General features: G+C 39.2%; 1 protein-coding gene across 1 annotated transcript in view; it reads left to right on the forward strand.

Annotated features, from left to right (window-relative positions):
- csmd2 (CUB and Sushi multiple domains 2) overlaps positions 1-15,618 on the forward strand; it is a 334,540-nt gene that overhangs the window by 106,019 nt on the left and 212,903 nt on the right. Inside the window, exon 5 of the mRNA XM_056257596.1 lies at positions 4,126-4,333. Within this exon, the coding sequence (XP_056113571.1) occupies positions 4,126-4,333 (208 nt within the window). The remainder of the gene's footprint in view (positions 1-4,125; positions 4,334-15,618) is intronic.

Raw genomic sequence — 15,618 nt, forward strand, 5'->3', positions numbered from 1 at the left:
CTCTAAGCCTCTCAGCATGGTCTGTATCCTCACATCCTTCTCAACCCCCTCTTTCACTCGCACTGTGCGAATACATTTAGTATTTTCCATTCAAAACATCAAAATGGCGGTCTGCTGGCATGCCACCCTCCTCTATGGCACACTGAACAGGATGATTGTTCCAGAAGGAAGATAAGAGAAAAGAGAAAAGTTGAAGTCGGAGGGACTGGTTGGATCTGTTCTACCTCCAAAATCCTTTTCTTTTGCCTATTGTTGTTTTGTATCAGTGCTGGCTCTCGGGTCTCAGGGTGCCGCTGCACACCACTCGCTGGTGTGTTACCATGGCAGCTGCAGAGCCCGAGGAAGGCAGTATGAAGAGATGAAACACAAGCAGGCCATCTTTTGTAGGGGCTTAGATCTTTATGCATCACACATCATCTGTTTATCCAAGCCAATTTAACAAGTCACTTTGACATTAAAGAGACTTCCTTGGGCAGTTCAAAGGTCTGCTTGAGCTTTTTAATAAAAGCGGTAGTTTTAAACTAAAATTCTGTTACATATAGTAGCTGTCAGGAAATGGGGGTGCTTTGATTGATAACATGATGTTTTTTTAATACCATGACAATGAATGATTGCCCTATACTCTAGATTATTGTACATTGTACTTACCATTGCATTATATTGGTTTTGCTGTGATAATACCAACAGGTTGTTATGCTTTTCTCTTTTTGATATATTTATGGGGTTGTTAGAATCAGAAGTCATCATAGTTGTGTATACTTCTACAGTGATAAACGGGAGAGGACAGCAAATATGATTTTTATGTTTCCGATTGCTAAAATAGCAAAAGTAAAAAAAACAAAAAAAAAACAATGATGGCGTTTCCATGACTTTCCAAAAGAGGTAATAAAAATAATGATTACGACAGGCAGGAGAGAGAAAAAATACCAATTTACTGTTACTCCCTCAGCTGTTGTATTAGAAACTCTCTTGCAGCAGTTACATTTTTCTCTTTTTTTTTTCTCTTCTTTTTTATTTAATGGCAAACTACTATATGCTCAAATGTTTGAGGTCGGTCAAAGTTTTTAAAGTTGTTTTTAAAGTTGTTTTTGAAAGAAGTCTCATATTTTCAAGGCTTCATTTACTTAATCAAAATACAGTAAAACAGTCCTTTTGTAAAATATGATTACAATTTTAAATAACTGTTTTACATTTCAATATATTTTATGTAATGTATTCCTGTGATGCAAAGCTGAATTTTCAGCATATTACTCCAGTCTTCTATGTCACACGATCCTTCAGAAATCATTTTATATACTGATTTGGTGTTCAAGAAACATTTATTATCATCAATTTCAAAAACAGTTGTGCTACTTAATATTTTTGTGGAAACCATGATGCATTTTTTCAGGATTCTTTGATATATAGAAAGTTCAAAAGAACATAATTTTATTTGAAATATAAATATTGTGCAACATTATAAATACTTTTATTTAGCAAGGACATAATTGATCAAGATTGACTGTAAAGGCATCAATTTCTTAAAATAAATAAATAAATAAATACTGACCGCAAACTTTTTAACAGTAGTGTATGCAGTGAATTGTGATTTGTTGTCTTTCTTACCATTTTCATAATGTATTGTGATTGGTCTTATATGCAAGGAATACATGTACCGTAATCATTTATTACACTGTAACACTATTCATTTACCTTTTTTTGAAAGCACATGAAACAAAAATCTGATTTTTAGTAACGCTTTTAGGTTTTTGCAAATACTAAATCATTTTTTACAAAGCATTTTATAAATATTAGCAGTTTAGACATGAAGTCACAAAGTCTCAACAAGATCAAATGACCAGACTGAGAGGCAGAGCTGAGGCCAGTGATCGGCGTGTTCTACTGAAGTGTGAAGGAAACTCTCTGCTGGAATACCAATAGCCGGTCCTCCCTTCGAACCCTCCCTCCCTGCATCCATTGCACTTTTTTTTCCCTCTCCATCCCTCTGTTCCAGAACTCTCAGAGGCTTCTCCTCACATATGCTCTATGTCTCTCCGGGGAAATGTAAGAGTGACGGATCCGACAGAAGACTGACAGGGCCCGGGTCCTCCCGCCGTTTTCCACTCACAGAAAAGAAATCATGCGATTAGCCAGTCACCGCTAATGAATCCCATGCTGGCCTGTCAGAGAAGAACTCATCACCCATCAGTGACAAGCAGGCTCCTTCACCTGTGTGAGCCACACAGACACACACACACACACACACACACACACACACACTGCACTCGCACTGACATAGAGTTTGTTTATTTGGTTGGTGAGAGACAATTTTGCTTGCTAGGTAGGTGTGATGACTCACCTTTTCTCTCGCGTTGTCTTCCCTTCCACAAACTCACACACGAACGCCAACTCAAACGCCTCCTAAACAAATCTCCGATCAATCTCTTTCCCCCTCAACCCTTCTTTTACCCCAGAGAGGCTTCTAGTTATCATTATGAGTCACTCACTCACTCACTCACTCACTCACTCACTCACTCACTCACTCACTCACTCACTCACTCACTCACTCACTCACTCACTCACTCACTCACTCACTCACTCACTCACTCACTCACTCACTCACACACAGAGTCTCTTTGCTCCTTTACTTGCCTGGAAGGCAACATATTCACTTGGCATGCACCCATAATTCAGAATTCTTCTGTAGCTATCAAACTGGAGGCTTTACAGAGCAGGGATGTCTTTGCATGCCACATTTTTACCGTATGTGTGATGAATGGCCTGCTTTTTTCTACAAACTGGAGATTGTAGAATCTCCAGTTTGTAGAAAATATATACGGAAGTTTTAGTATAAAATAGTAAGGTTTGATTTAACAAGACATTCTTAAATGCTGAACAAGACATTAATTGAACAAGACTCTGAAACGTATTATTATTTTTTAACTTTACACTCAACTTGTTATGGTGATATCAAATGTAATACTAATAATAACGTATTAAATTAGATCAATGTAAAATAGAATGGTGGTCTCAGACATTTGGACCTTTGTAGAATTGCATATTAAATAAATCTGTTTCAGGGTAGATGCCATACTGAATATTACTTGGATGAAAATGAGGCTGTGACGGATAGACAGCAGTCTTTACTGCTGGCATGCACTATTTAAAGATCTCAGATCACATGTAATTTTCAAAACTCACAACTTTCAAAAATTTGTCTAAAGAAAGGTCTTTGGGAAGATGTTTCAGCCACTGAACACACTGTACTTCTACCCTTACAGCCTTGTCTTCATTCATGTCAAACAATATGGCACTACCCTGACTAAGGTCTATGGAGATGACCAAACCTTGACACTGCAACTAAACCATCTCAGATTATATATGATTTCTACCAAAACTCACCCTGGATATCTTGTAGTCCCTGATTACATGTACAAGCTCTGAATCTTTAAAGAGTTTTTCCAGCTACAAAACAGATGCAGCCTGGTTTTTTATTTTTTTTATTCATCTGCATTTTGTGATAGAGACAAAGCCTCTTTAGGTGGTGTTAAGAATACACTTTTTGAAAAGGATGTCAGGTATCCAGACTCAACTTTTCTCCATGTCAAGAAGTTTTGATTTCTTACTTTTCTCAGGGGAGATATGCATTTAAAAAAAAAAAAAAAAACGGGGAGGGAAGACAGTGGGTCTGTTGCTTTGCCTTCACCCTCAGTTGGCTCGGCTCTTTTTTTCCTCACCTCACGGACTCGCTGTCAGGAAGAAAGACTGAGCATCAAGAGAGCAAAAAATAGAGAGATTGCATTGATTCACTAAGGAAGGTCGGGAGAGCCATGGGGCTCAATTACCACAGCAGCCTTTAAGTGCCTATTTATTATATAATCGTCTCCTTAACACACTTTTAAGGAGTAGAATTGGTTTTGACTAGAAATAATTAACAAAATTTTACATAGATCTCAATTAATTAGCCCCATGTTACAGTGTGTTGCATCACTGGCCTGCGAGTCTTGCCCGAAACCTCAAGACCCCCATTGTGTGTCGCGGCATTGTATCGTTTTCCTATTTACAGCCATTTTTCTCTACCAGAAGATCAAGGAAATTGCTTTTATCCAAGTTAAACTTGCCTGTATTTGTGTCATCTCTTCACAGCGGACGATGGCTGTGGTGGCACACTGCGGGGTCAAAGCGGTGTCATCACAAGTCCAAATTACCCCCAGGATTACAACAACAACGCAGACTGCACCTGGACAGTGCTAGCTGAACCAGGTGACACCATTGCCCTGGTCTTCTCCGATTTTCAATTGGAAGAAGACTACGATGTTCTGGAGATAACCGGCACGGAAGGATCCTCTCAGTGGTGAGTGCCCTAACGTTTTTTTTTTTCCGGCATCTCTAAGAAAACTAAAGAATCCCACTTATTGTATGCTCCGCTAAGCAGCGTGAGCATTTGTTGTGGTGCTGTTGGCAGCGGGTAGGTGTTTTAAAGAGGAAGCTAGGAGAACCACAGTCATGAAACATCTCAGCACTTGTTCAATGGAACATAACCAAATCACAGCTTGATTCAATTATTCAGCACATAATGCGCACAGAGCTAGGACCAAATAGAGGGGATAAAAACGTTGCAGTCCATCGCAAACCTTGTCTGGGGAGCACCGGAGTACTGTTCATTTATGAAAATGGTTTTATGGGCCTCTTAGCCTCCGCTTTCACACAATTTCCTTTTCACACCCATTAAGTACTGTAACAGGCTCTCAGAAATTCTTATTGGATCGGGACGGGGACGTTTTTATTCTATCAGGACGTGGACCTAAATGTGACATTCTAATGACAGAAGGTTAGGTTTGAATTTAAAGGATGGTAGTGTGTATTTTTTTTTTTAGAATATGCTACAATACTTCATATGTAGAGACGGATGCCATTTTTAGGTTCACTCTTCATAAATTACAGAAATTATACACTGACTCAACCTTTGATCTGTTGATGATTGCGTATGATACATTCTATTCCATATTATTGTATGTGTTTGTCCTAATCAGCGGTTGTAGTGGGGCTTTGCTGACTTAAAATATGTATTGAATTAATATATTAATTGGATTTGCACTAGGTTTAATACAGTTCCATTAGTCCAAACATAGCTGAAGCAAACTTTTTTCAACAACACATGAGAAGAGAACCAATTCAAAAATGTTGGTTACACTTTATAATAAGGTTTTATTCATTTTATTTATGCATTTTGTATCGTGAAGAAACTTTTTTTCAGCTATTGTTAATCTATGTTAATTTATAAATATAATATTATTCATTGTTAATTCCTGTTGTTTTTTCATAATAGACTAGCATTTCCCAAAATGTTAAAAGCAAACTGTAGTACTAACTTACATGATCCTAGATTAATAAATGCTGTAAAATTGTTTGTTGTCATTTCAAGATACCTAATGTGTTAAGTCGACATGAAATGAAAATGAATCCTATCTATTTTCTCAAGGCATTTTATTGATCTTATTGTGACTGATTCATCAATGCATTTATTTGATTGTTTGTTTGTTTTTTCTTTCTTTCTTTCGACATATTTTTTTAATCAAAATGTCAACTCGATCTTCCAGTGAAATGTCAGGTGATGTACATTATGCTGGACTTTTCTAATAATTTAGTCGACTTATACCCCACTTCTTTCTTAGTCAAACTTGCATTCAACTCTGCCTCCATCCAATCAACAATTCGTGGATGGAACCAAGTTCTGCTCTACATTCTGTTTCTTTTTTGATAATCTGTTTCACTCGGATGTTTGACAGAAGAATAGAAAATATCTTCCACTACTTCTTCTAGGTCGCAACAAGTTGAACCTCATGATAAAGTGTTGCCAAAATGTCACTAATTTTTGTTGTTGTTTTTGTAGACTGTTATACACAGCTTTGAAAGTATTGAAGTAAACAGAATTTTCCCAATACAATAAAGACTAATTGGACTACCATGAAAACGTTGGTGACTTTGAGACTATAGATTCTGAACAATGAGCCCCTTAACTGGCATGTAAATGAACAGCCTCCCTGCTTCTGGGGTCCAGCCCTATACATGCCTAGGTCTTATTGAGCTGTGACGCCCTGCACTGAAGTCATGAAGCATAGATGTGTGTTTGCCTCTTCGACACGCTCTCTTAGGGTCAACGGAGAGTGCTGAAAGAAGGTTGTTTCTGGCCAGAGGAGGCAATCGATAGACCCCACTTCTCTCTGTCCCCTTGCTGCCACCATGCATGGGGTCACTGCTAAGCCCTTAATTAAACAGGCAATTATCAGAGGGTGAGGAGTGAGCAGACGGAGAGAGACGAGATGGTGTCGTTCGACCTTGGCATGTTCTAGAAGCCTCAGGGAGAGTAAATAAAGAGGGAACGAATGACCAGAACTTCATGGGCAATTAACCAATGAAAATGCCCAAAAATGAACAAAATAAGAATCAAACACAGTTAGAGCGGCCAATTGCTACACAGCACCAGGCGGAAAGCCAGGTTGGTCTATGTGGGATTGTATGAGTTGTTCTGCTTATCTAAGGGTGGATTACTGTTTTTATTGTTTAACTGCTGGAGAAGTAGAGCTCTATAATTTTCGTGATGCGGAAAACGCGGACGGAATTGTGGAATCCAGTCATAAAAATGGAATCTATGATGCGGAATGTCATACAGTAAAAAGTAGGGCTATTTCAATATTGATATTAAAACACCAAAAGACTGCCATTTAAATATGACGTCTGCATGTACCGTGTCTCTCTGTGCGAATAAGTGCTGCCGTTTCGTATACTACACATACTCACGCACGAATAACAATTGTGGTGTTTCAGCGTCTGCCAATTCACTATATGAGGACACTCCACATGAACTTTATCTCCAGATGATCTGAGAGTTCACCCCATGAGTATTTCACCATTTCATTTGATAGAACTATTGTCAAATACACACAGAAACTCAAGTCTTCACTACAGCCCAGCAAAATAAAAGTTTGGTTTAACACGAAGCAATGACAGACATATTGTACTATTGTACATTAGATTGAGAAGTACAAAGTAATAACAACAACAATAACACAGTTTATTAAAACCTTTTTAAGGAATATCACAATTTGTCCATGTTTTAATTTTAGCAGTAAACCTCTACTTTGTGTAAGCACCTTTAATAACTATTGTAAGAAATTGATGAAATTTCTTTTCATTACATCTTAAAAGGTTACATTATTAAAGTTTTACGCATTCATTTTGATTGTCACCATTTTTGATAAATTCAGAAATTAAACTGCCCCTATTATGCTTTTTTGAATATTACCTTTCATAAAACGGTCTGCACATTTTTACAGATCAAAGTGCACGATAAAATAAAATAAAGAAACGATTCTGAACTCCTGAAACAAGTCATCAGCAATTTCAGTCTCGCTTCCTGTTACATACTGAACAAATTTGCATAATGCCAGCCTATGGTCTTCATTGGCTGCCCGCGGACAACATCTATTTTGACCCACTCTCAAACACTGTAGCTGAGGCCTGAAAGAGTTTGGTTCATGTTTTTGACACATTGAGAAGACGCGGTTTTCAGCGCTGCGAATCCACTTTTCACGTACTTCCAAAGCATGAGGATGAGGCTGGAATTGATAGAGTAAAAATCTGACACCATCATTACTGTTCATATCACTGTGTATCAAGCGGTGAGGAAACCTCCGGAGCTGAAATTCAGATATGGCAATAGGTGTTTTTTCCCCCGATATGTACTGTAATCACAACAGACTGGGCCATTTGACCAATCAGAGCAGAGAAGGCTCCCGGAAAGGAGGGGTTTACAAAGAAATAATCTCCGAACGCACCGTGAGAAATAAAGTGATGTGCAATCAATGTATATTATGAGAAAATGCAAGTGTTTTTTTTATCCTTTAATGCATATATAAATCTATTGTAGTAGACCTCGAAAAGAAAATTAGGGATTAACATATTTAAAATAAAACATATTTCATAGGACACTATTGTTGTAAATATTTTAATAAAATGTTAATGAGTTCAATTGATTTATATATCATTTCTAATTATTAAAATTTAATAAATCATTAAAATGGACTCCAAAAAAAAATCAAATGAAAAAGAGAATTTGGGGAAAAAACAAAAAATGATTTCATAGGGCCCTAGAGAATTTGTTGGCATTTATTTGCTGACGTTTGCCTGCATGTTTCTCAGATATGTAGTTGGCAGTCTGGCTAGGTTTGAGTAGGATGATTTACAAATGTGGATGTGTAGAGGTAAAGGACACATTCCTCAGATAAACAGGGGTCTCGTATATGAAGCGGTCACCATTGTAGACACGCCACCGGAAGGAGGAAAGTCAAAGGCTGCATGCAAAAATCAATATGCAAGTGATCAGGAAGAAAAACAGTGCTGCTCTGTGTCAGGACCTGTTTCTATCACCCTGAGCATTTGATTGGCACGAGACGTGTCGGTGTGCTGTGTAGGGCCCAGCAAACAACACTGGACACTCAGTCATCTGCCTGCCTATATTGAGTAGGGCAGCAGGGTTACCCATGAATCACTCCAAAGAACCCCTCATTGCCTATCGTTCTCCTTTAGCACAGATCCACTGAGCGGCAGAACACTATATCAACATGGGATTATTACTTAGTAAAACAAGTTATCAACAACACTAGAAGCAGATTCTTACGAATATGCGTAATGAGCTTATCGGTCTAGTTTCAGTTAGTTTAACTTATTAAAGAATACTATTATAGACATGACTTGGTGGGATAGTGCTTATGCTCTGACACATTGCTCAGCTGTGCTTAAAGTCACTAGTAATTCAAAATGGACAATTCATATTTTTTATAAATAAATAAATAAATAAATATATATATATATATATATATATATATATATATATTAGGGGTGTAACGGTTCTCAAAATTTGCGGTTCAATACGATACAGTGATGACACTGTACGGTTCGGTACGTTTTCGATACAGCAAAAAGAAAGAAATGCCAGAGAAATTTCCTTGATTTTTTTATTTATTAAAACTAACATCATAAAGTATTATCTTTTTTTTTACTTTGAACAATGATGGAGCTATACTTGACTCTTCTTAGCAGCATATAAAACAAAAACAGCTCCTTGGAAAAAAATGAAATGTAATATTGTAGTAGTTATAAACACAGGTTTATTTTATTATTTCATTTTATTTTAAGTTTGCAAGGCTCCATATTAACATTTAAGGGTAGCAATTTTATTCATAATGTTGAAATAATAATTCAAAAGCAAAATGATTAAGAAATAAATAGTTGGGAGTGGAAATGGCAGCTACCTACTGGTTACAATAGTAATTTAATGTCTTTTATTTTGAATTAAGTGTGTTTTCCTACATCTTGAAACTTTTAGTTTTATAAATGTGGGTAATCTTTGAAGGATGAACAAATAATGTTTTGGTCATCACATTAAAAATAACATTTAAATATGATAATATTTGAGTTGAAGTCCTGGAAAAAGATGTGACTTACTTGAAAGCATTTTACTATTCCTGCCAAACTTCCATGGTTACAGTCAGTGTTACTACATAAAATTGATGATGAATGTTGCTGATTAGTCAACGTCAGCGCTGTTTGATCTAATAGAGATCTAGGGTTAGTAACAGAGAAATTTGAATGCTTCTCACTAGATCTCGCAGCGATGTTATTACTTCTGTGGCGAATTGAAATGCTTTCTTTACTGGATCTCTTAGCACTGTGTAGTAACAATGTCGCTTGATCAAGATTGGCTCGCGCTGCACTGACACTGGTCCAAACTCATAAATGGTCTGCTAAGCACAAATGAGTAGCGCAGTTTCGTTTCGCTTTTATTATGTTTGTTTGCCATTTGATGTTGGGCAACGTTGTGGTGGTCGCGCCAGTGTGACTACTCACAACAATTTGGTCGGCAGGAAAATGGTCTAACGAATCGTTCGGTTGGTAATACATACCGAAACCGAAAGCCTCATACCCAACGGTTCAATACGAATATGTATATCGTTACACCCCTAATAAATGTATATGTTTGTGTGTATATATATATATACACTGAACAAAATTATAAACACAACACTTTTGTTTTTGCCCCCATTTTTCATGAGCTGAACTCAAAGATCTAAGACTTTTTCTATGTACACACAAGGCCTATTTCTCTCAAATATTGTTTACAAATCTGTCTAAATCTGTGTTAGTGAGCACTTCTCTTTTGCCGAGATAATCCATCCACCTCACAGGTGTGGCATATCAAGATGTTCTCTTCACGGATGAATCCCGGGGGTTTGCTGATGTCAACGTTGTGGATCGAGTGGCTCATGGGGTATGTTATGAACAACGAACACAGGTGCATTTTATTGATGGCATTTTGAATGCACAGAGATACCGTAACGAGATCCTCAGGCCCATTGTTGTGCCATTCATCCACGACCATCACCTCATGTTGCAGCATGATAATGCATGGCCCCATGTTGCAAGGATCTGTACACAATTCCTAAAGGCTGAAAACATCCCAGTTCTTGCATGGCCAGCATAATCACCGGACATGTCACCCATTGAGGATATTTGGGATGCTCTGGATCGGCATATACGACAGCGTGTTCCAGGTCCTGCCAATATCCAGTAACTTCGCACAGTCATTGAAGAGGAGTGGACCAACATTCCACAGGCAACAATCAACAACCTTTTTTTATCCCTGGTAAAACCTTTACAACCTTTTATTGTGGCCAGCCTAAGGCACACCTGTGCAATAATCATGCTGTCTACTCAGCATCTTAATATGTCACACCTGTGAGGTGGATGGATTATCTCGGCAAAGGAGAAGTGCTCACTAACACAGATTTAGACAGATTTGTGAACAATATTTGAGAGAAATAGGCCTTTTGTGTATATAGATAAAGTCTTAGATCTTTGAGTTCAGCTCATGAAAAATGGGGGCAAAAACAAAAGTGTTGCGTTTATAATTTTGTTCAGTGTGTGTATATACACTCACCTAAAGGATTATTAGGAACACCTGTTCAATTTCTCATTAATGCAATTATCTAATCAACCAATCACATGGCAGTTGCTTCAATGCATTTAGGGGTGTGGTCCTGGTCAAGACAATCTCCTGAACTCCAAACTGAATGTCAGAATGGGAAAGAAAGGTGATTTAAGCAATTTTGAGCGTGGCATGATTGTTGGTGCCAGACGGGTCTGAGTATTTCACAATCTGCTCAGTTACTGGGATTTTCACGCACAACCATTTCTAGGGTTTACAAAGAATTGTGTGAAAAGGGAAAAACATCCAGTATGCGGCAGTCCTGTGGGCGAAAATGCCTTGTTGATGCTAGAGGTCAGTAGCCTGGCAAGCCAGACCTACATCAAGATGTTAGGTCTGGGAACTCACAATTGGCATACCTCAATCCGAGGGGTGGGATAAACGGTTGTCTTTCAATATCCCTCGGCACGCAATAGGATAGCGCTACAACCTACCAGAGCAACGAACGGCTGTGGCTGAGTGAGTCCCATGCGTTTTTCCTCCAGTGAACCAGCTAGTTGGTATATTAAACTTTTGCCGTATCCGGTCGTCAAAACTCTGAACACATCTTCCTGTTTTAGGAATGACTTAAGTTACGTTCTCTTAATTCCAAGTCATCCAGAGTCACGGCCAAAGCCGATTCGAAAGACTGCTGTTCGCCAGCAGCATCTTGTTTGTTTTCAAGCAGAGGGAAATCACCTATGGAAATCACGCGGAACCGTCACAACTCTGTCGTCATTATGTTAAGCCCGCCCGCCGACTCTATACACGATGTGATTGGCCGGACCAGTTTTTGTTGTCCAGCTCAAAAGTCTATGGAGAGTTGCTAGACCACACTTTGCTGCAAAATAATTTTTGCTGCCGCTAGGGTGCGTCTAGATTTCTAGGCTAAGAGGTCAGAGGAGAATGTGCCGACTGATTCAAGCTGATAGAAGAGCAACAGTGACTGAAATAACCACTCGTTACAACCGAGGTATGCAGCAAAGCATTTGTGAAGCCACAACACGCACAACCTTGAGGCGGATGGGCTACAACAGCAGAAGACCTCACCGGGTACCACTCATCTCCACTACAAATAGGAAAAAGAAGCTACAATTTGCAAGAGCTCACCAAAATTGGACAGTTGAAGACTGGAAAAATGTTGCCTGGTCTGATGAGTCTCGATTTCTGTTGAGACATTCAGATGGTAGAGTCAGAATTTGGCGTAAACAGAATGAGAACATGGATCCATCATGCCTTGTTACCACTGTGTAGGCTGGTGGTGGTGGTGTAATGGTGTGGGGGATGTTTTCTTGGTACACTTTAGGCCCCTTAGTGCCAATTGGGCATCGTTTAAATGCCACGGCCTACCTGAACGTTGTTTCTGACCATGTCCATCCCTTTATGGCCACCATGTACCCATCCTCTGATGGCTACTTCCAGCAGGATAATGCACCATGTCACAAAGCTCGAATCATTTCAAATGGGTTTCTTGAACATGACAATGAGTTCACTGTACTAAAATGGCCCCCAGAATCACCAGATCTCAACCCAATAGAGCATCTTTGGGATGTGGTGAAACGGGAGCTTCGTGCCCTGGATGTGCATCCCACAAATCTCCATCAACTGCAAGATGCTATCCTATCAATATGGGCCAACATTTCTAAAGAATGCTTTCAGCACCTTGTTGAATCAATGCCACGTAGAATTAAGGCAGTTCTGAAGGCGAAAGGGGGTCAAAAACAGTATTAGTATGGTGTTCCTAATAATCCTTTAGGTGAGTGTGTGTATATACACTCACCGGCCACTTTATTAGGTACACCTGTCCAACTGCTCGTTAACACTTAATTTCTAAGCAGCCAATCACATGGCGGCAACTCAGTGCATTTAGGCATGTAGACATGGTCAAGACAATCTCCTGCAGTTCAAACCGAGCATCAGTATGGGGAAGAAAGTTGATTTGAGTGACTTTGAACGTGGCATGATTGTTGGTGCCAGAAGGGCTGGTCTGAGTATTTCAGAAACTGCTAATCTACTGGGATTTTCACGCACAACCATCTCTAGGGTTTACAGAGAATGGTCCGAAAAAGAAAAAACATCCAGTGAGCGGCAGTTCTGTGGGCGGAAATGCCTTGTTGATGCCAGAGGTCAGAGGAGAATGGCCAGACTGGTTCGAGCTGATAGAAGGGCAACAGTGACTGAAATAACCACTCGTTACAACCGAGGTATGCAGCAAAGCATTTGTGAAGCCACAACACGCACAACCTTGAGGCGGATGGGCTACAACAGCAGTAGACTCCACCAGGTACCACTCATCTCCACTACAAATAGGAAAAAGAGGCTACAATTTGCAAGAGCTCACCAAAATTGAACAGTTGAAGACTGGAAAAATGTTGCCTGGTCTGATGAGTCTCGATTTCTGTTGAGACATTCAGATGTTAGAGTCAGAATTTGGCGTAAACAGAATGAGAACATGGAACCATCATGCTTTGTTACCACTGTGCAGGCTGGTGGTGGTGGTGTAATGGTGTGGGGGATGTTTTCCTGGCACACTTTAGGCCCCTTAGTGCCAATTGGGCATCGTTTAAATGCCACGGCCTACCTGAGCATTGTTTCTGACCATGTCCATCCCTTTATGGCCACCATGTACCCATCCTCTGATGGTTACTTCCACCATGTCACAAAGCTCTAATCATTTCAAATTGGTTTCTTGAACATGACAATGAGTTCACTGTACTAAAATGGCCTCCACAGTCACCAGATCTCAACCCAATAGAGCATCTTTGGGATGTGGTGGAACGGGAGATTCGCATCATGGATGTGCAGCCGACAAATCTGCGGCAACTGTATGATGCCATCATGTCAATATGGACCAAACTCCCTGAGGAATGCTTCCAGCACCTTGTTGAATCTATGCCACGAAGAATTGAGGCAGTTCTGAAGGCAAAAGGGGGTCCAACCCGTTACTAGCATGGGGTACCTAATAAAGTGGCCGGTGAGTGTATATACAGTATATATATATATATATATATTTTATATATATATATATATATATATACTGTATATAGCGGACTTGGATTTCCTTCGACATTTCAGTCCATCCTAAATGTGTTCTGGGATTTGTTCTGGCCATTTAAGTTCATATACACACAACTCAGAAATCATTTCAGTATGTACCTTGTTTTGTGCACAGGGGCATTGGCATGCTTGAATAGATTGGCCAACCCTGAACTGTTGCCACATAGCTAAAATCATGCAGTCCTTTTAAAATGTTACTATATGCCGTAGGATTAAGAATTGTCTGTGCTGGAATTAAGCTGCCTTGCCAGTTAATTTAAGAGGAGGATATCCACATACTTTTGGCCATGCAGTGTAGTTTAATGGACTGTTTGGAAAGGCTTTGTGTTTATCAGAGATTTACGTTTTAGCACAATGTGGTTTCCAACCCACACATTCCATCCCCCCCAACCCCCAACTGATAATTCAATACATCAGAGATCCTTAAGTAGTTGTTTGTTTTTTGCAGATCTGCGGCATTCAATCCTCTGGATAACTTCTCCCTGATCTCTTGTTACTCAGCAGGGTAGAGAGCAAAGAACAGGCTGGTGTACTGTACCTTAAAGCTCCCATAAGGGTTGTTTGTTATCAATGCATCTAAACAATGCTTTCTTCCTCTCTCTTTCTCTAACTCACCAGAGTCTCTATCTCTACATCTCCCAAGAGACTGAATGATGTTCAATAACTACTTGCGTTATTGATTACCTGTTTCTTTTCAACTGTGAGAGAGACTGGTATTTATAGAAAGCGCTGGATTTTTGGGATGGATCCATGGCTCAAAAGGTTATTCTGCAACCTGCTTTTTTCTTTTACCATTTTGAGAACACAGTGTTGTAAATGCACTTGTTAAATCGTAATTTCGGATGCCTTTCAATATCAAGGGAGCAATTACATTTTGTCCAGCATATGGAGCTTTATAAATCATTGATGTTAAGGAATTTGAATTGTATTGAATCTACTTAAAACACACATTAGACCAAGAATATTCCCTTTAATATTTCCCAAATATTTGCTGACTTTATTTAAGCTGCTGTTTTTGCTTTTGTCATTTTTGCCAATATTAAGTCATCCTTATTGTCAAAGTTGATATTGTGGCTTGATATATGGTCAAACTCTTGCATGTGTCATCATATTATTAAAATGTAACCAAATTTGTACTCAAATGGAGTTACAAGGTTTTTGATCAGCGAATGGCAGACATGTTTTGTCCGTCGTTAGAACGGCATCTGAGCCAGTAAGTTAATCACATTACAGTTTCATCAACTAACATATAATAAGTTTATTGTACCTCTAGCTATGTGGGTGCTCAGTTAGGTGTGGCATGTAGATGACAAATCCTCTGTCAGTCACATGAATGTAGACTGTAATCTAAAGAGAGCTACGGGGCAATCGGGCAATTACTTGAACCTTTCCTGCCGCCAGCCAAATGTGCAAAACAAAAGCGTGAAACCTTTCTCTCTGTCCACACTTAAATGAACAGTGTGCTATTGCTGGAAGCGCACAGGGTTTTGTGAGTGTCAGCCAGCAGAATGACAGAATTTCCCTTAGGAGCTTATGACTAAACCTCACAACTCCAT

This window comes from Rhinichthys klamathensis, unplaced genomic scaffold (genome assembly GCF_029890125.1).
Source record: "Rhinichthys klamathensis goyatoka isolate OS25496 unplaced genomic scaffold, OSU_Roscu_1.1 h1tg000140l_1, whole genome shotgun sequence".
Classification (NCBI taxonomy): domain Eukaryota; kingdom Metazoa; phylum Chordata; class Actinopteri; order Cypriniformes; family Leuciscidae; genus Rhinichthys; species Rhinichthys klamathensis.